The 21,018-nt window shown below is 36.8% G+C and overlaps 1 protein-coding gene across 1 annotated transcript; it reads right to left on the reverse strand.

Moving 5' to 3' along the window:
* Positions 1–8,530: 8,530 nt before the first annotated feature.
* Positions 8,531–11,688, reverse strand: LOC133817648 (G-type lectin S-receptor-like serine/threonine-protein kinase At4g03230). The gene is made up of 6 exons (XM_062250225.1): positions 10,151–11,688; positions 9,853–10,070; positions 9,557–9,767; positions 9,221–9,458; positions 8,980–9,130; positions 8,531–8,898 (listed from the first exon to the last, which is right to left on the reverse strand). The coding sequence occupies exons 1-6, from the start codon at positions 11,574–11,576 to the stop codon at positions 8,602–8,604; spliced, it is 2,541 nt and encodes an 846-aa protein (XP_062106209.1). The 5' UTR covers positions 11,577–11,688; the 3' UTR covers positions 8,531–8,601.
* Positions 11,689–21,018: the final 9,330 nt, after the last annotated feature.

Below are 21,018 nucleotides of genomic sequence, written 5' to 3' on the forward strand. Positions count from 1 at the left end.
AAACTTTGAAAATGAACTACACTCCAATTGAAAATACAAAGAAATAAGTTTGGGGGAGTGTAGTATCATTAGAGAAAAAAAATTATTATTCCCTTTATGTGAATTCTCTCTCAAAACAAGAAAGAATGGGAAATTTGGGAATGTTTTTGGGTTTGTAAGATTGTTATAAGATTGGTTTGTGTGCTTATGGTATATTTGAGCTTAAATGATTTTTTCATCTACCTTTACCTAAGCCGTTCAATTATAAGTTATGAAAGTCCTATTGATTCTTGCGCATGTGCTGTCTACATTAATGGACAGTAGTAAGCATAGCAAGCTTATGGGGTAATGATTGATTGTAATGAAAAAAAAATTGGTAAGCATGAATTGATTCAAATTCAGTTTATTTATTAATCATGATTATGAGAGCTTTTATTTTTACTGGATCTAAGTAATCTGGATTAATATTTTGATTGAAATTTTGAATTAGTGTTTGATTTCTTGAAGATTATATAAGCATGTTCTTCATAATATTTTGAGGCTTGAATTGTTGTTGTCGACTTGATTCATTTGTGTTAGTTGTTTTAGGTTTTTAGTTTGGTTTTTGTTTGTCTTTTGTGTTCTTTACTCGAGAGTGAGTAAAAGGTAAGTTTGGGGCAATTTGTTAGGTCTATTTTAGTATTGTTTTAGACTTTGTTTCAAGGTATGTTTTTAGTCTTTTATGTTGTTTTGTGCAATGTTGTGCTTGTTTTGTTTATGTTTTCAGACTTAAGCGACGAATATGTGGTTTGGTATAGAATTGGTGAAAAGCGAGCTAAAATGATAATAAATATGCATGTTTTGTCAAAGATATTATGTCAAGAAACTTCGGGAACTTTATGAGATGATGAAATGAAATTTGACATTGAAAAATGTTGAATTTTGTGAAAAAAGTACTTTGAGTCACGACGCAAGAAGTGGAGCTGCGGCGCGAGGACAAACAGAGACGGGCATTTTCTTGGAACAGTGGAGTCGTTACCCCTGGAAGGAGTGTTGTGGCGCTGGAATTTAGAATCACAACACTATATAGAAGTCAGAGGCAAAGAGTTTTGGGCATATCGCATGGGTATTGTGGCACCAGATTGTTGAGCAACGACGCGTGAATTCGTACTCTAGTGAGAGAAAACAATTTTTTTTTCTTTTCGTCAGGAAATTAATTAGTGTTTAGTATTTAATCATGTTTTGGAGATCAGAAAACTGGATTGGAGCTGAGGAGGCTAGGAAGAACACTTGAAAACCATTCTGGAAGATTGGATCAATCTAGAGTTCTTTTCTTCTTTCTTGTATCTTTAATTCACGTTGAACTTTAGTTTTATAGATCTGGATGTTATGGATATGAAATAGATTTTATTTTTAGGGTTTTTTTAATTGAATCTCTTGAAACTCTATTATAAATTAATGCAAGTTTATAGTTTCTTCTTCTTCTTTATTGAGATATTTTCAATTCATGTTTATTACGTGTGATTGATTGGCCAGCTGTTACATGATTTATATGAGTTTAATTCAAAACCTGAAAAGTGAGATTTAAACTTGTTACAATTGATTAGACATAAATTTTAATATTGAACGATAGTATCAATATGATTTCTGTAGTTTATGAGTTTCCATTCTTAATGCTTCCTATATGTTAAATTTATCATAGAAATATCAAAAATTATCATTTAGGTCAAGTTTTATATATCTTAATCTGAATATAAAATACTTTTGTAAACTTTCCATCTTAATAAGAAGAATGAATGTGGAGCTTTGCATTAATGAAATATTAGAGTGGATAGAAGATGAGATTAAATTCCCTAGTTTACTTAGTTTTTGAATTAATTCTCTTTTTTTTGTTGTTTATTTCAATTTTAAATTCTAGTTTAAAGTTTGTTTAAGTTCTTTGAATTTGTTTATGTTTATGATTTTAGGTTTTAATATTCAACTTTTAATTAGCCAAATAAAAATTAGAAGTTAATTATTAGTATTTGGTAATTAGTAATTCAACCTTCGTGGGACGCTTATGCACTTTATTACTTGAATGATATGTATACTTGTGTTATTGATTTTTCACAACAGTTTGTTACATAATAAATATACATTCTATACTTAAATGAGTTAGTGGGCTCCAGCATATCTTGGTGGGCCCAATGGAGGTATGTCAACACCATTCTATTGTAGGAAATGCCCTGACACTGTCAAAGTGATAGCTGCACGTTTCCCCATGTTAGGCGGCGTCGTGGGACATTTGTTTTTTCATTTATACGAAGTCGACACCACGATTCATCTAAAAGTAGGTGTCAGAAAGGTATTTGTGGTGCATGGTCGTTGTGCTTGACACTTGGCTACTGTTCTCCTGGTCCAGATGAAGGTCCTCGCAAACTCGAAGGAGGCGTTCAGGGAAAAGACGATCTTACAACAAGACTTGTAGCACCATCCTATGACAGGGTCCTTGGGGAGTGATGCTTCTAGGAAGATGTACTCCTCTAGTGTTGGTGAGCTATGGTGAAGGATTGGTTTACCCCCCATGAAGCCCTAAATAGGCTCTGGGAGACCTTACCAACTTATGTGAACCCTAATCACCCTTAAAGTGTGCCATGTGTCACTTGGAGAAAACATGGACAACATGTTCCCCCCAATTCTTCACTCATCCTCTAGGACAGTGGAAACTTAAATTGAGAGGAGTATTTTCAGGAGATTCATGCTCGGGTCAAGACCGTTGGGTGTCTTCGAGACTTGACACTTAAAAAAAAGGAGGGTGCCACGAGTCGGCTCCTTATTGTCGGGTCCATCAATCGATGCCATTTAATGAGGTTTCTTTTTCATACCCGAGATGTCCTTTCACCTTTTTGAGTACGATCTCCACCTTAATTTGTGTGACCATCAAATCATGCTTGAGTACCTACTCCCTAGGTAATCAACGACTGAGATTTAATTGTTTTATGCCCACGTCTGAGGGTATAAATTCAAAATTTTGCCTCCCATAACATTTTTTACCTCTTGCATTAGAGATTTTCTAATTCCAGAGCCAAAAAAACTTCCATTCACGTTCGAACTTAGCATATACCTCTGATACATATAGAGTAAGTACTCGCTATTGATATTCTCTATTTTCTGTTTTCTCGTTCTTTGAATTTCTGGGTGTTTGAGTTCTTATTTTAGGTCACTGAATTCGTTAGGATTAGAGGTCATTTCGCCTCTTATTTGTCTTTTTTGGGCCCTTGTTTGTGTCAAAACCGCCTGTAAGTGGTTGTTTTTACCAAATCAGCTTATGGGAAATTCCCAGTTTTCGCTCGTAGTCTAGTCGTGTTCTTGAGCTTCCGGTGGTGTCTCCGAGGCCATCTTCGGGTTCCAGAGGCACTCTTCTTTTATAAAATTCTTCTTTTTCTTGTTCCCGAGCAGTTGTCTTAAGGTATTCTTGTGTTTTGGTAGTTTTTCTTTGGGTCAAAACGCTAACTGCTTGGTTTTGCTTCAGATGTTCAAGGAGCTTCGAGACCTTCATAGTCACATAATTTACGCTTTCGACAACGAGATACAAGAGATGAACCTAGAAGGTGGAACGCGCGAACCCGAGGAGGCAAGAGAATTGAAACGCCTTGTAGTGATGGAGGTTGCTCCGGTGGTATAGAGGCCAGAGGTAGTGGTGCGCCATTTGATGGAAGCATAGGTGAACATTTCTCCCATCCCCCATAGATCAACACGATAGCAAGCCTCGTGATTTGAGGCGGAGCACATCCTGAGTAAATTTAAGAGCCCGGATGCATTGGCTAGCATCATGTCCCACTACAGGTTTGAGGCTGAGGGCTATCTCATCCGTCCTTGTTGGAAGACGGAGAGATCTCATAGAAGCATTTACGAACTTTGGGCGTGGAACTAGTTACACCTCCAGGCGGGAGCAACGTTGCCACTCCACCAGTACTTCATCAACTTCTTGAAGTATGTATGGATTTCCCCCTTCCAATTGACCCTGAATGGCTACAGATTCCTCGCACACTTGTATGACTTGTACAAACAAAAAATGTGGCCCAAGCCTTCTTCGGCGAAGATTCTGTATCTCTACAGCTTCCAAGCATGCCCAAAGAAGAAAGGAAGTGATCTAGATGGGCACTTTACCCTTATGATGTACTCCCATGTCACGTATAAGCCTCCTCACCTCAACAAGATCCATGCTCAGGATTACAAAGACCATTTTTTCTTCACAAGTGGTTCCCACTCCGAACCAACTCTACCCTAATCGTTGACTTCTCTAGGGTTGGTAAGTTTCTATTACCCTCCAAGTTTCTGTTCTCCAACATTCATAGACTCTTTTATGCTTAGTCATTTTTCTTTGTTTAGGTCCCTTTCATCATACCCCATTTGTCCAAGCTTTTCCAGGATCGCCTGCAAGCTATAGGGGAGCTCCCAGACGTGGATGGGAAGCTTCAGAGGAGGTAGTGCATTACCAACCTAGACCTAGCCCACTTCTGGAACTTCACGAAGTCCCGAGCATTGGCGGAGGTCCAAATAAACCATATAAACAGATTGGCCTGCGACCAGTATAACCAGCGGCTGGCAGAGGAGCATCGTAAGAACGCTTTGGCTGTTCGAGTAGCCCAAGAAGCTTGTCTAGACCACGATCAAGGTCCTCCTCATTATCAGGATCAAGCCTGTCGAGCATTTAGTCCTCTTCATTAGATCAAGGTAAATCCCCAATCCTCGTCTATTATGCTAAGTATGTGGGAGATAGGGTAGGTCCCAAGCACGTTTGGGTTTCTCCCTCGCTTTTCCTATGCTACCTCACCTTGGATCATCAATGGACTCAGGAGGAGTACCAATACTACTAGAACTTGATCGATTGTTATCTCCACCATCCAAAGAGACAACTACCTTCTCAAGGCTTCATGCCTCTAGACGATATGACATCCTTCCAAGCGAGGTGGTTTTGCCAATACAATACTAACATTACTCAAGAGATGGGAGGCTCATAAGGATCTTTGCACATTTGATGCTTCACTTGGAGAAGCCTTCAAGTGGTGGGGCTTCCCGAGAATCCCACATGCTCTCGGCTTGTTTTCTTAGTTTTTTACAAGTGTTTTTGTTAGTATTGATACTGGTTTTTTCTTCTTGCAGATTAAATAAGGTTGGGCAATTTGGCTTGTGTTGCCAACCAGTTAGTCGTGGAAGATAGTGGATCCGCATCTGGAGGATCACAAAGGCCCTGCGAGGGTTTGAAACCTCATCTGACCTCTAAGAAGCAGAGGGTTTTTCTGGTTCCTAGTGAGGAGCCTCGGGAGATGGACACTCCCATTTTTTAAGTGTCTTCACGTGAGTCACTCCCAGGAGGCAGAGCAGAACTCTCCGGGGTTGCTAAAGTCCCCGGGACCACAGAGGACCCAGTTGTTGAGGTCCTAGAGGGAGACTTTCCTCAACCCTTGGAGGTGGCGACTCCTCCTCGCCTGCTGGTGTACCCAAAGCACAATGAGGTGGCGCTTCTCAAGAGGTACAAGGCCACGGTGGAGCATTTCGATGCTCGCATGGAGTAGGGCAACAAATATCTTCACGACATAGTTGTCTACCTTTGTCAGCTCAAGCCACCAAGGTAGAGGCCTTCAGTGTCCCCGATAGGCCAGGCCCAGCTGGAGATCATTTTCGCCGAGAAGCTGACCGCTCACTACTTCACCCAATTGAGTGATGACAACGAGGCCTCCCTCGTTCCTACATGTCGCTACGCCATAGTTTAGGTGAGTTATTTCACCATAGCCTGAGCATTTGTCTCATTTTGTAATTTTTTCACTGGTTGACTTGTTTTTGTTCTTTTCAGTCGGCTCTGGTGGCCCAAAGGCTCGAGGATATAATGATGGAGAAATCTTTCAAGCTCCAACGGGCCAAGGATAAGCTGGCCATTTTGAAGGCGCAGGCTAGTGTGCCAGGGGAGGACCTGACCCAGCTGAGTTCAGCCTTGGAGGAGGAGAAAGCTTGTTCTTTGGCATTCGAGGAGGCGAAAACTAAGGCGACTGAGGAGGCCAAAGTTTCCAAAGAGGAGACCTAGGGAGCCAATGCGGAGACTAACAAGGTCTAGCAAGAAGCCTCCAAGGCCCAAGGGGAAGCCTCTCAAGCCCTGTTGGATGCCGCCAAAGCTCGTGGGGAGGCTGAGAGGGGGGTGAGAGGGCTCAAGCCAAGGACAAGGCCTCGAAGGCTCAAGAGGTAGCTTTTTGGGTGACGGAGGAGGTGGGCTCTCTCAAGGAGTTCGACATCATTGCTGAGGATGCTTTCTACTTGACCTAGTTTCAAAATCGGGATATCGATCTCAACTTTAATGGAGAAGTCGACGCTACCCAGGCGCTTTTCGAGGAGCGCCTCCGGGCAGCGATTGCTGAGGCCGCTGCCGTTGCTGCTACCAAGTCTGTTGTCCGGGTTCCTGAGGGCAATCCCATCATTGACCTCATCCATGAGGTTCCTCCAGGGTCAGAATAGGTCGTCTTTTCTCTTTTGTTGAACTTCATTATTTTTTGTATTTTTGTATAGTAGGTCTGTGAGCCACACTTTTTTGGGGTACAAACAATTTTAATGCTCGAGCCCCTGAGCAGTGTTGTAAATAATTCACTCTTTTTTTTAATGGCTTTTGTTCTCTAGTTTTCTTGCCTTCTTTTCCATTTTCTCGCACTTTATACACATCGTCTAGTAATAATGAAATTTGGACTTAAAAATGTACAAGGTCTCATCGATTTCCTTGCGTAATAAAATATCACGAAAAAATCGACTTAATTTAACCTATTTTTATCCACTATGTTTGTGGGCCCAAGGTTTAGACAACTCGAGACTTGTGTTCCCAAGTCTAGGAAACTTGGGACTTGTGTGTCCCAGTTTGGCCAACTCGGGACTTGTATCCCCAATTCTAGGCGACTTGGGACTTGTATGCCCAAGTCTAGGAAACTCGGGACTTGAGAGCCCTTCTTTAAGTTCTCTGGAACTTATCTTTAATCCTCAGGCACTTTGTCCTCGGGAGGTAAGCTGAGTTCTAGGACTTTAGGCTTTTTGGCGCTAGATTTGCTCTAAGGTACCCCATGTAGGTTCCTTTTGATGAGTTCTTTAGGCTTGTTGCTTCTCGTAAGCTATGACATTTACTCTAAGGTACCCTATTAGGTTACTCTTGTTGAGTTCCCTAGGTCTTACTTCTCGTGGGAACTCTCGCAAGCTTTGTGACACTAGGTTTACTCTAAGGTGCCCCGTATAGGTCCCTCTTGTTGAGTTCCCTAGGTTTTACTCCAGGAGCAACTATTCTCATAGGATGACTTCACTCCTTGCTTTGCTTATGCTCCCCAAGTGATCAGAGACTGAGGTCTGCGTTCACTTGTCTGGGTTTGCAAGCGACTACATTTTCGAGTAGTAAAAAATAAAATAAACAAAAATACAATTAAAAAATTCAAGATTATTTTTTAATTTCATCTATCGTGTTTTGTGCACACGATTTTCATTAATTTCCCTTAGGATACATGAGTAATAAAATACAAAAGTACAAAGCTGCTTGCATTACTAGTAATACCAGTAGAGGTGCTCAACATTCCAATCGTGACGGATCAAGTCCCCATTTGGTTCGAGCCAGTTTGTATGTCCTAGGACACATGGTGCTCTCGACTTGGTAAGGGCCTTCTTAGTTTAGGCCCAACACTCCAGCACTTGGATCTCGAGTTGCAAGGAAAACTCCTCGCAACACATTACTAAAAAATAAAAAATTATTTTTATAGTGGTAACCGATTATTATTTAAAATGAAATTAAATGTCATATATACATGTCCAATAATAATCAAAAACATACATATGTATAATAAACGTAACTCAAACATCACCACAATTAGTGAAAGTCAATCTCATAACCTCATATTTGAATGTATATATAAAAACAATATAATAACAATAATAATATATCCATATATTTATATATATATATAAATGTGTACTCTTTTATAATTTTATATATATACATATAAAAATAATAATAACAATAATATATGTATATACAAGGGAAGAAATTATATGGGTTTATGTATAAGATTAATTAAATTTATATATATATTATTAATCTAAATATAATTAAAAAAATATGATAATACAAATATACTAAAAGTAATTAAAAAAAACAATATTGAAGTTTTATATTAAGTATATGGTATATTTTAATAAAATTACAAAAATATGGGAAAAAGATCTCATAAAAAATGTAAGCAAATAAATTATTCCATACAAAATTTAAGAAAAAAAATTCATATTTATCAAAATTTTACAAAAAAAAATCTCATATTTCAAGTAATTTCCTCTTATTAAAATTACATCATTTCAATATGTAAATTTTAATTTCTATTTTTTTTTTTTTTTGTTATTTGGAGGTTTTGGGCTCAAGGAGCGCTAGGCTTGGGTTTTAGTGGGCCTGATAGGCTCAAATAAGACTAGGAATGTACTTCTTTTCTTTTCTTTTCTTTTCTTTTTTGTAATCAATGGGATATACGTCATATAGTTGTTACTATCACAAAGCTAACTATAAATGATGTTGATTTAGCTATAAAAAGTAGAAACGCATAAAATATATTCATGGGAGCAAGAAATGTATACAGTATTGGAAGGTTTACATGATCAACGACCTACATTAATCGTATTCGTCAACGCGTTTTCAGAGAATTGTTCACTACAACCCTCGTTAGAAACAGAGGTTTTCAAAACAAAAGTTGGTTGTTTGGGACTTGAAATACTGCTAGCTTCATTTTCAAGCATGGAGACCGCATTTGACATGGTGGGACGATCATTTGGGTCATCTTCTACACAAAGTAGTCCTACCTTGACACATCTCAAGAATTCATTTACGTTGCAAGTCTCCCTTAATGTTGCGTCCATTAGATCAACTGCCTTGTTTTCTTTCCATAATTTCCATGCCTGCAATACCATTTATTAGAGAAACATACCAACACAACCACAAAAACCATCCATATTACTTGGAAGAAAAGCAATACTTACATAATGAGGAAGACTCATAGCTAGTTCTGATTGGCTAAACCTTGTGTTTCTTCTTCCACTTATAATCTCAAGTATGACAACACCAAAACTGAAAACATCTGATTTTTCTGAGAATAATCCGTATAATGCATATTCTGGAGACATGTAACCACTACAAATAACAGTATGTGATAATTAGTTGGTTGAAGGATTAAGATAAGTGATTCTCTCTTCTAATATAAATAAAGAAATAACAACTTACTATGTACCAACGACTCTGTTTGTGCTTGCCTCGATTTGTTTACCTCCAAAAATCTTTGCTAATCCAAAGTCTGAAACTTTTGGATTCATTTCCTCGTCAAGTAGAACATTGCTAGACTTCAAATCTCTATGAATAATTCTTAATCTTGAATCGCGATGAAGATAAATAAGCCCTCTTGCAATTCCCAATATGATATTAAAGCGAATCTCCCAATTGAGCAACACACATAGCTGGCCATCTTGATAATCCAATTTAACCATGGAGTGACATTTTAAAGTAAGATGCAACTGTTTATTATACTAAATATCCACAAAAACATTGGCTAAAGAAACTTACCAAATATGAATGTGTCCAAACTCTTGTTGGGCATGTATTCGTAAAGTAACAACTTTTCATCCCCTTCAACACAATACCCCACTAGTCTAACAAGATTTCGATGCTGAAGTTTGGCGATCAACAATACCTCATTCTTAAATTCCTCTAAGCCTTGAGTCGAACCACTTGCAAGCCTCTTTATAGCAATTTCCTCTTCTCCAGGAAATAAGCCCTGCAACAAAGTGATACCAAATATAATCTGTTTGCTTTCAGAAGGAAAAAAAAATTGTTAACTAGTATTACTGTCAGGTGATTACCTTATAAACTGGGCCAAATCCACCTTCTCCAAGTTTGTTTGCCTCTGAAAAGTTATCTGTAGCAACTAGTATGCTTTCCAGAGTTACAAATGGAATATTTATGTCTCTCTTCTCGTCTTCTCCGAATTGTCCTGAACTCGAAAGTAGCAAGTTTGAGACGTGCCTCTCACTTTCATCCGAGCTAACTATCCGGTTTATCTGACTGTTTCTCCTGAAACCTGATTTGAAACATAAACTTGAAGACAATAAAACACACTACTAAAACGATACAAGAAACAGAAAGAAACCAGCATATTACCATCTTTGTTGGCCACTATTTTTCTTCTCATGTAGTAAACATAACCAGCAATGCAAAAGATGAACATGGCAATGCACCCAGACAAGACAATATAGAGCTTCCAATTTCGCAAAAGTCTTTTATGATCCGAAACAGCGTGTCGAACAAAGAGAGTCTTTCGATTGCTGTCATCGGCTCCAAGCTGCACCAAATTCAAGAGCTCTCCGGTCCAGATTGAACAATCAATGGTGTCATAAGCATAAGCAGTACAAGAGCAATTGATCAAGCATTTCGATTTGCATTCAGCTGAACTCTTTGCTTCCACAGCTCGTTTATTTTCAGGCAACAGCATAATGTGCATCTCCAAAAACGTATCTCTCTCGTTACCTTTAGCAATAGTACTACCATTGATCTTCTCACACTGCAATTTTGTATCTCTAATGCAGCCACCCGAATAGTCCCTCTTCGAATTCCAATCGCTTGGCGACTTTGGCTTAAACCTTTTGGGACAACTGCAATGGGGCAATAAGTTTTCATTACAGCTTCCATATGCCCCACAAAAGCCATAGACATCACATTGTTGACTCGGAAATGACCAAAACACAGTCCATGTATCAGGAGACACCAGATTTACTATCTTAACCTGCCCCGAAACATCGATTTCAAGATGAGATATAACTGGAGATTCTTCTTTAATGGAATAGGTGTAATAGCTCTCGTTTGTATTGTTAACAAAGTTGTAATTATAGATATACCTGAAGCTCTTCGTGGGATAATTGCTAAAAGTACTACTGCTCCAAGTTCCACTATTCCAATACTTTTGAGTCCTACTCCATAGTAACATAAAAGTATTATCTTTTGGATCAAGCTCACAGGAGAAGAGGCCTGGAGTGGGGTCTTCCGAGTTCTTCCATGAAGTGAGAACCTGGCTAGCATTAGTCATTTTGTTATACCTAAATTTAGCACCAGGCAGCCATACATGAGTAGGATAATCAAAGCTTTCCCACAAGGGTTTTGATGGACCTGGTGTGTCTTTTAAGACAAGGTTTCCGTTGTCCAGAAGAACCGCCTTTACAGAACGAGAGGAGCGACTAGTGGAGCTCACATTCGTGGACCAAACCGCCGTATTCGACTTATCGAAGAGAACTAAATTACCATCTGAGATTGTTAGCTCCGCCGCAAGTGTAACTGGTCTGTCTCTATTTGCCACCCAAACTGGTTTGCGAGTAGGATCTTTCAAGTACCATATGCCGAGGTAATAGTGTGGGGATGAACCTGGTCGAAAGAATCCCAACTCAAATACCCTTCTCGCAGAGGCAATGGTAGATTCACCAGAGATTGTGTGCTCCGAAGATATGGTATCAGCTCCGAGAGAGAAATGGGTCTTGAGAAATAAACACAAGTAGAAGAGGAAAAGCTTGAATCTTTGGTTGGTATCTGTAACCATGGTAGATTGAACAAAGAAAACAAAACTCTAGGCTCTCAAAGATGCCTGAACTCTATGCTTTATTTGTTTATTAAAAGGAAAGGACAAAGGAGAAGGAGAGGAAAAGGAATGACAACTGACAAGTCAACATTGTCAACTAGTTGGATGGAGAGGAGACTATGGTCGCCCAAAAAAATTGTTTTTCAATTAACGCTTCCACACAAATCATACTGATCAGAAATTATAACTAGAGATCCCATCCTGTCCCACTCAAAACAAATCTCATCCTCTCATATGCGGAGTTAGTAAAGTCACTAACTGTTTGGTGGAGTTACTATCACGTGGATTTTATTAAAAAATAATAACAAAGGAATATAAGAAGTCGTAAAAGGCGTGTAAAGTTCGTATATGGTACATTCCATTGTAGTAATTTATTATCTTGTCCCAACCCAAATATTTAACTTTTACTAATATACATCAATTACCACGTATTGTTGGGGATGGGCATTGCTCTGCTCATTCAATTTTTTTATTAGTTAAACAAAATTATAATACTAATCTTGGATTAAGATATATAAAGTAAAATTTGAAAAAGCGAGTAATGGTATTGTATTGTTGGGGTTGTGATGTGAACGGATTCATACTGTTTTCCAATTTAATAGAGTGAGTTAAAAGGGAGTTTGGCAAGAGTCTAGCTGTAGATGGTAGTTTCTCATCATAAAAAGCTCTAGATGGTAGTAACTTGTCCCTTCATTGTTGGGTTCAAATATTCTAATCTCACATCATCTTTTTCAGGACGAGTAATGAATTTGGGGATGAATTAAATGCGCTTTCACTCTTCCATGCTAAAATACAAACCCTATTCTACTTTTAGCAAAAACACACTCCATCCAAATCGGTGTAATTGTAAAGTTCCAGAAAAATGCTCAAAACAGAGAGAGTGTCGGGGGTCCGCCAGCGCTTATTATTCTCACTGTGGAGCCCCTATAGTTGCATTAATTATGATGGTAGACACCAATAATATATTTAATAATAGTTTTCAATTTTCCATGCTCAATATAGCAAATTCTTTACGTGTATTAAATTTTAACACATTTTAATCATTTCATATCGAAATGAGTTCGTGGCACTAATGGCCCACTATTTAGTCCTTAAGAAAACTTGGAAAGAAAAAAAAATTAAGTGAATATGAAGAGTTTATAGGAAAGGAATTACGTGTTTCCCCAGTTTCCCATTAACTCAGTTAAATTAAATTTATGGCGAAAATTATACTAAAATATTTTTTACGTTGACTCATTAATAGATTCTTATTCTTTTAAAAAAATTCCAATAAAATGATAGCAAATAAAATATAATATTCTATCAATTTACAGCTGTTTCAATAATGAAGGCATTTTTAGCTACCTAAGAACATCAAACAGATCAGACGGCAACATGCTTCATTCAAAAGGTAATTAACTAACCACCTACGCTGAATATTTTAATCGCTTAATACTTTTTGTTTTATTTTGACTAGAGCCAACCAAAACGGAACATTTAATTGTTATATTATGATATTATATATACAAAGAAATACATTTGACAAATTAATGACCACATGCTAATTGATTAAAATTATATGTATATTGGTCAAAATACATGAACATGCTGAAATTTCTTTCAACCAAGTAAGTATAACCACATTTTTATATTTATTAAGAGCAGTTGTATTACTATTATGCAACACAAGATAGAATTAATGTTTCCAAGAAAACAACCCCCATTAAAAAACAACCTGACGAGAAAAGAAAAGAAAGTATACTACAACTTCTGCATTATTTAAAGCAATGGAAACAGAAAAACCAAACCCTAAATAAAGATTAGGGCATAACTAAGCTCGAGAAACTAGAAAGTAATTGTTATATTACATTACATTAATGGTCCCAATTGTATGAAAACCGCATTAGCTAAAAAGTTTATTTAAATTTATTGTTTCTTTTGCTGAAGAAAAGTTATCTTTAAATTTTGAGGGTCATACATTGATTTATATATCACTCATTTCATCCACATGTTATGAATAATGGATGACACCTCATTAAAGTTGTTCCATTGGCAGAATTTGAGTTGGGGTTGATAGATAAATTTATATATATATATATATATAAAAAATATAGGGCAAGTGATTTATGTAACACAACATAAATATAAAATTTGAGTTGGTGTTGATTTATGTCGTAGTAGCACGACACAACAATCACCACAAAATTCATCACCAACCATAGACTAAAAAAATTACAACACTTTTATTATTATTGAAGAGCAATACAAATTTAGAAATACTTTGAACAAAAGGACTCTCTTAGACACTTTTGTAATCTCACACACTTTGACTATTTTCTCAATCGCTCTTTAGACACACGTTACATTTGTATTTATAAGCTACTAAGGAAACATCCAAATTTTTCTAGAATTTTCTAACTTTATAATTTATTTAACTATTTTCTACATTTTTCTAAATGATTCTAGAACTCTCTATATATTGTCTAATTAGTTCTGAGTTTTTTCATGAACTTTCTAGAATATTCTAGGTTTCTCATAATATATTCTAGAATATTTTAGATACAATAATGACTTCTAAGTTTCTTCAAGAACTTTCTAGAATGCTCTATGTTCTTTCTAGTATATTCAAGAACATTCTAGAACTCTAGAGCATTCTAAATAAATGACTTTTAACATTCCCCCTCAATACCGAATCTCTAAGCTTCTTCTCGTTTGACGAGGTTTAGTTGAGTTCTGAATTTCGAATACTTGTTTGTGCTTAATCATTTGGTGAATATGTCAGCAACTTGATCATCTGTGTTGATTTGTCACATCTCTATTTCTTCTTGAAGCATTTTTTTCTCTCAGAAAATGATAATGCACTTCCACGCGATTTGTCCTTGCATATAATATTGGATTTTCTGCTAAGCAGATGGCTGACTGATTGTCACAATACAATGACACTCTGTAGTTGATTAGTTGATGTAAGTCTTTTAACAATTGTACCAACCACGTGCTTTCTTGTGCTGCCATAGTTGTGTAATGACCCACTAATCTAGACCATTTGGACCATTAACGAAACTATACATAAAACTTACATTTTTATGAAAATACCATAATTTTATTGAGTAACTTGTAAAATAAGAGTTACTTACAAATAAATAGAATACTAAGAAGGATTTGGGATCCCATTGTCTTTAAAAACAAAACATGATTTAAATGAAAAGAATTACATAAGAAAATGCGGAAAATACATATAAAACCATAAAAATTAAAATGAGACTACATCCTCAAATCAAATAACGCTCGGCCCCTTGACTCCATTCACCATCGATACACATCCTCTAAGCGTCACGAATCTTTCCGCCTCTAAAGCTTATTTCATGCACATAAACAGAAAGGAATGAGCCTAATGCCCAGCAAGGAAAAATCTAACACATAGTCATACAAATCAATTTCATAATAACGTAAAGACATATCATAACACATAATACACTTATTATAATGGCCATTATTACTTGGGGTCCCATAGACTAAACAAGCTTATGCCCATGAGATTAGTGGGGTCCTACCAGCTAAATAGGCATATGCCCACAATCTTTTTGGGGTCTTGTTAGTCAAATAGGGCATAAGCCCAAGCCTACAAACAAACGCATTTATAACATATTCATAACATATCATAACATAACACATAAGATAACATAAACATAAACATAAACATATAGATTCTAGCCTTATTTTCCTTACCAAAGTTATCGGGATATAATGGACTGAGTTGGGACTTTTGGAACACTCCTAAAACCATAATGAACAAGAGTGAGTTGAAAGAAGGAAAGAGATGAAAAGGAAATGAGAAGACTAAACCATTTGAGAGACATGCTTACCGAAACTTATGTGCTCAAGAACTTAGATTCCCTAACCAAAATAGAGATTAAGGTTAGAGATTGAGTAGAAGACTATGAGAAAGAAAATAACATAATACAGAAATGAACTAGAGTTTTGGTTACCTCAAAGACTTGAAAGACCAATTTACACCTCCACCGAAATACTATAGAACTCACTTCCCAAAGTGTTTGATAAGTTTATGATGTTTAAGCTTATAGTTTTCCCAAACCAGGTGTTTACACTCTCACACTCACTTAACACTAGCAGCTTCTGAACTTAGAGCAAAAGGTGAATAATGGCTGGGTACTAGGTCCTATTTATAGAGTTTGGGAATGAAAGTATCTTGATTTTACTTGAATAAAAATAATGGCTTTTTAGGTGAAAATCATTTGAATAATCGTTCAGCAGAGGCTGAAGACTCGTTCAAAAGATGCTGGACTGTTGAAGGAGTTTGAATGGCTGAAAGGAAATGAATTCAAAAACGTTTGAAAACATACTGGAGGAGGCGATATATCACCTGGGCCAGTATGCCCGAGGCGACCGTGCATCATTTCGTGTTTTCCGTATCTACGTGTTGCGACATATCGCCCCCTATAGCTGCGATATATCGGCACACGCTGAATATTTAAACACGAAATTACACATTTTTAGCTAAGTTTGAATGGAGTAAACAGCCTTGACTAAGCCCTCAATGTTTTCAAAGCTGCTGACTGACCCTATAACATTCAAACTTTACTCCTTATTAAATTAAATCCTCAAAAATCTTTAATCCTTAATCACCATTCATAACATGTGCTTAAAATCCTATTGGTTGATGTCTAGACCTTATAATATAATAAATATAATCCTTAATATCAGTCACATTAATCAAACCTTAGGTTATACTTAATATTCTTAAACTATAGATTAAACTTAGAAAATCTATAAGTACTACTATGAGTGTCCAAATAATTCCCGGTTTGAACCAAAAATCCATAGTTACATAGATAATACTAAACATACTATAATACTACTAAATAACTAGCTAAGTAAAGTTCTTGGACTCTACAAGTTGTTGCTCTATACTCTGCCTCCGTGGATGATAATGACAATGTTGGTTGTCATTTACTGCGCCATTATATTGTTCCTGTTCCAAGCTTGAACGGATATCCAGTAGTTGATCGTTGCGTGTCATGATATCCAGCATATTCCACATCGCAATAAGCAATCAACTTGATCTCTTCATTATACTTGTATAGAATCCATAATTTATAGTGTCTTTGACGTACCTCATTACTCGTCGAATCGCTTCCAAATGAGGTTTCTTCGGTTTTTGCATATATCTACTTAATACTCCAATTGCATAAGAAATATCTGGTCAAGTCAATGTAAGGTAGATTAGACTACCTACAAGTTGGTAATACATCGTATCATCTTGCAACTCCTTCCCTTCATGACCACAAAGTTTGGCATTTGCTTCCATAGGTGTTGATATAGGTTTGTAAGCAAGCATTCCAAACTTTTGCAATAAATCCTTTGTGTACTTGTACTGGTAGAGAAATAAACCTTTCTTGGTGCGATCAACTTCTAAACCAAGAAAGTGTTTAAGTTCTCAAAGCTCTTTCAATTGAAAGCGAACTGATTGATTCTCCTTTGTTTGATGAATTTCTGCTTCATTGTCTCCAGTAATCTTAAGATCATGTACGTATACCAACACAACTGTGATCTTTGCATCTTTCATTGTGACAAATAGACTAGAATCTGCTTGGGCCATCGATTATCCACTTTTTACTAAAAACTCAACATTTTTTCCATACAATGCTCTTGGAGCCTACTTTATTCCATATAATGCCTTTCTCAACTTACAAATGTGTTTAGTGTGAGCTTTAACCTCAAATCCTCTTGGTTGGACCATATATATTTCTCGATCCAACTCTCCATGTAGATATGCATTTTTTACGTCCATTTGCCATAGTTTCCAATATTTGCTAGCAACAAGTGCTAGTAGGACTCATATTGTTGTAATCTTTGCAACAGTACTAAATGTCTCATCATAATCTAGTCCATATTGTTGAGAGAATCCTTGAGCAACTAAGAGAGCTTTATATCTCTCAACTGATCCATCAGGACAAGTTTTGATCTTATAAACCCATTTGTAGGAAATGGGCTCTCCATCTCTTGGCTTTGCTACCAGCTCCCAAGTTTGATTTTGTTTAAGAGTAGTTACTTCTTCTTCCATAGCCTTTATCCAATCAGAACTTTAAGATGCTTCTTCATGTGTTAATGGGTCTTTTGCCTCCTCCTTCACCAATGTTGCATTTGCGTACTTAGGATTTGGCTTTGGTCGTCGTGTTGACCTCCTTAGATTGTTTTGCAAACTCCCATCTTGTGGTGATTCATCTTCATCTGGTGTGCTTTGATATTCACCTGTTTTCCAAGGGTTATGAATTGCCCTGTGCTCTGACTCCTCATTGGAACCTAACTCCTCTAATCATTCTTTTTCATGAGGGCTTGCTCGATCTTCTTGCTCTTCTTCTTCTTCTATCAAAAGAAGATTGTCTTAAATTTCTTTTAAATCAGGTAGCAAGCCCATTTGAGGAGACCACCATGAAGACGCCTCATCAAACACAATATTCCTTGATACATAACATTGACCACCAGTAGGTTCGCAACATTTCCACCATTTTCTTTGACTGTCATATCCCACAAAGATGCACCTAGTAGCCTTTCTATCAAATTTTCTACGCAAGTGATCTGGTATGAAAACATAGCATACACAGCCAAAGACACGAAAATGACTAACTATAGGTTTTATTTTCCACAGTTTCTCAAAGGGTGATACAAAGCCAAGCTTGGGTTGAGGAAGCCTGTTAATGATATGGGTTGTTGTTCTCATTCCTTCAGCCCAAAATCTGCCTAGCACATTCTTTGCATGTAACAGACTTCAACAAGTCTCAACAAGGTGTCGATTCTTTCTTTTTGCTACACCATTTTGTTGTGGTGTATGCAAACATGTCAACTGATGACGTATCTTATACTTTTGCAAATATTGAGAGAACTCATCAGATGTATATTCTCCCCCATTATCAGTGCGCAGGCATCAGATTTTTCTTCCTACTTCTCCTTCTACTTGTTCTTTAAATTCCTTAAACTTTTCTAGAGTCTGAGATTTTTCTTTCATGAAGTTTGGTTGACTCGTACCTAGAGAATTCATCAATGAATGTCACCATGTAACGCATTCCACTAATTGAAGATTGATTGACTGGTCCAAATACATCAGAGTGAACTAGCTCCAAGGGGGCTGCAGACTTGAAATTTGACTCCTTGTATGGAAACTGGTGCGCCTTCCCATATTGACATCTGTCACAAACTGTGTTACTTTTGACATTAAGTTGTGGAAGACCTTTGAGCACCATTTTCTCCATCATCGCCTTTAATTTATGGTAACCAACATGTCCTAGTCCAGCGTGCCATAAGTTTGATGTCTCATTTTTTCGAACCTTATTTACGTAAATAGTGTCAGCTTTCATAACGTAGATAGATTCTAATCGTCTCCCTTCTGCCAATGGTTTCCCAAAAATCTTAAGATTTCGATAAATCTTGACATCATAAGGACCAAATACGACATAACTTCCGGATGATGCCAATTGTGCTACTGATAGTAGATTTTTCTTCATTCTAGGCACATGATAAACATTTTGTAATTGAAATTGATTAGAACTAGAGTGAGGTACTACATCTGCCTTACCGATGTGAGTGATTGGCAGCCTTGAATTATTTGCAGTTACCACTACACGTTCTCCTTTGTATTTTGTCACATTTTCTAGCCTCTCCTTATCTATAGTCATATGACTTGAGCATCCGAAATCAATAATCCAATCGCTCTTTTAATTAGTTTTTTCTGGGACGACTCTTGCCAATGTCAATTCTTCAGAGCTTGCATCCTTCTTCTTGAACTCTGCTACTGTAAAAGATGCTTCAAAATCCCATTCTTCTTCAGTATTAATGGTCTTTTTGGAGGTAACTGCATTGCCTTAGACAAGATTCTTTGAATAACAATGTTTTGCAATGTGCCCCTTTCTTCCACAATTATAGCATCGAAAGATCTTTTGTTTACTCGTCCAACTACTCTTATCATGATTATTTTAAGCTCCCCTTGATTGAGAGCTTTGTTTTGGTTGTTTACGTGACTTTTCATTACATCTGATGTTATTATGTTACCTCGGTTGCCCTTGTCTTTTGTTGGTAAAGAGTGCTTAATCTTCTTCACTCTTTAGTGAAATTCCTGAAATTTGCTTAACCAAAGATTCTTGATCGGCTAGCAAATTCTCAAACTCGACAAGAGAAGATTGGGTTGGCCAACCTTGTATTGCGGAAACAAAGCTTCTATATTCAGGCCTTAACCCATGAATAATTATTCTTTTCATTCTTACCTCTGTAATTTTAGAACTAGGCTCTAAATCCGAGATCTCACGACAAAGAGATTTGACCTTGTTAAAATACTAGTTGATTGTCATCTCTTGTTGTGAGAATGACAAGAGCTCATTTTCCAGCAACTATAGCCTTGCATCATTCTTCTTTGAGAAGAGTGCAACGAAAGTGTCCCAAGCCTCCTCTGGTGATTCAACATGCTTGATGTGCTCTAGCATTTCCTATTCAATCATAGTCTTGATTGCAAACATTTCCTTTCTAGTTTTGATCTTCCATTTCTTCAATGCTCTAGCATCTTCGGGTGGGTTTACTTCAGTGCCACTGATGACTTCCCAAGAATATTGGCCTTGGAGGTATGACTCCATTAATGTTGACTAAGTGTTGTAATTCTAGTTGTTAAGCTTCTTCACTCTACCAATTACTTAAGCGTCACCCATCGTGATTTGGCAAACAAATTACCAAACAAGCTTAATCGAACTTGTAAGATTCACAAAATTATTGTGCATGATAATAAGAAGCTCCACGAACTTGACGAACTTGGCTCTGGTACCACTTGTAGAGTAGAAAAATTACAACACTTTTATTATTATTGAAGAGCAATACAAGCTTAGAACACTTTGAACAAATGGACTCTCTTAGACACTCTTGTAATCTCACACACTTGGACTATTTTCTCACTCACTCTTTAGGCACACATTACATTTGTATTTATAAGCTACTAAGAAAACATCCAAATATTTCTAGAATTTTCTAAGTTTATAATTTATTTAACTACTTTCTACCTTTTTCTAAATGATTCTAGAACTCTCTATATATTGTCTAATTAGTTATAAGTTTCTTCAAGAGCTTTATAGAATATTCTAGGTTTCTCATAGTATATTATAGAATATTCTAGATACAATAATGACTTCTAAGTTTCTTCAAGAACTTTTTAGAATGTTATATGTTCTTCCTAGTATATTCTAGAACATTCTAGAACTCTAAACCATTCTAGATATGGTAATGACTTTTAACAAATGTTCCTTTAATGTTAGATCTACCTTTATCAAAATATAAAAAATTAAAGAGCTGAATGAAATGAGGAGGACATTATCTCCTCCTCTTTTTACTTGCAAAAATTTAACCAAATAAAGGAACTAAAGTTTTGCTA

This window comes from Humulus lupulus, chromosome 2 (assembly GCF_963169125.1).
Source record: "Humulus lupulus chromosome 2, drHumLupu1.1, whole genome shotgun sequence".
Taxonomy (NCBI): Eukaryota; Viridiplantae; Streptophyta; class Magnoliopsida; order Rosales; family Cannabaceae; genus Humulus; species Humulus lupulus.

Excerpts from the sequence above, each read along its gene's own strand:
- LOC133817648 (XM_062250225.1), bottom strand. The coding sequence starts at position 11,576 with ATGGTTACAGATACCAACCAAAGATTCAAGCTTTTCCTCTTCTACTTG. Across the intron at positions 10,071-10,150 it reads AATAGTGGCCAACAAAGATG|GTTTCAGGAGAAACAGTCAG; the intron begins GTAATATGCTGG and ends GTTTCAAATCAG. Across the intron at positions 9,131-9,220 it reads AACAGAGTCGTTGGTACATA|TGGTTACATGTCTCCAGAAT; the intron begins GTAAGTTGTTAT and ends TGTTATTTGTAG.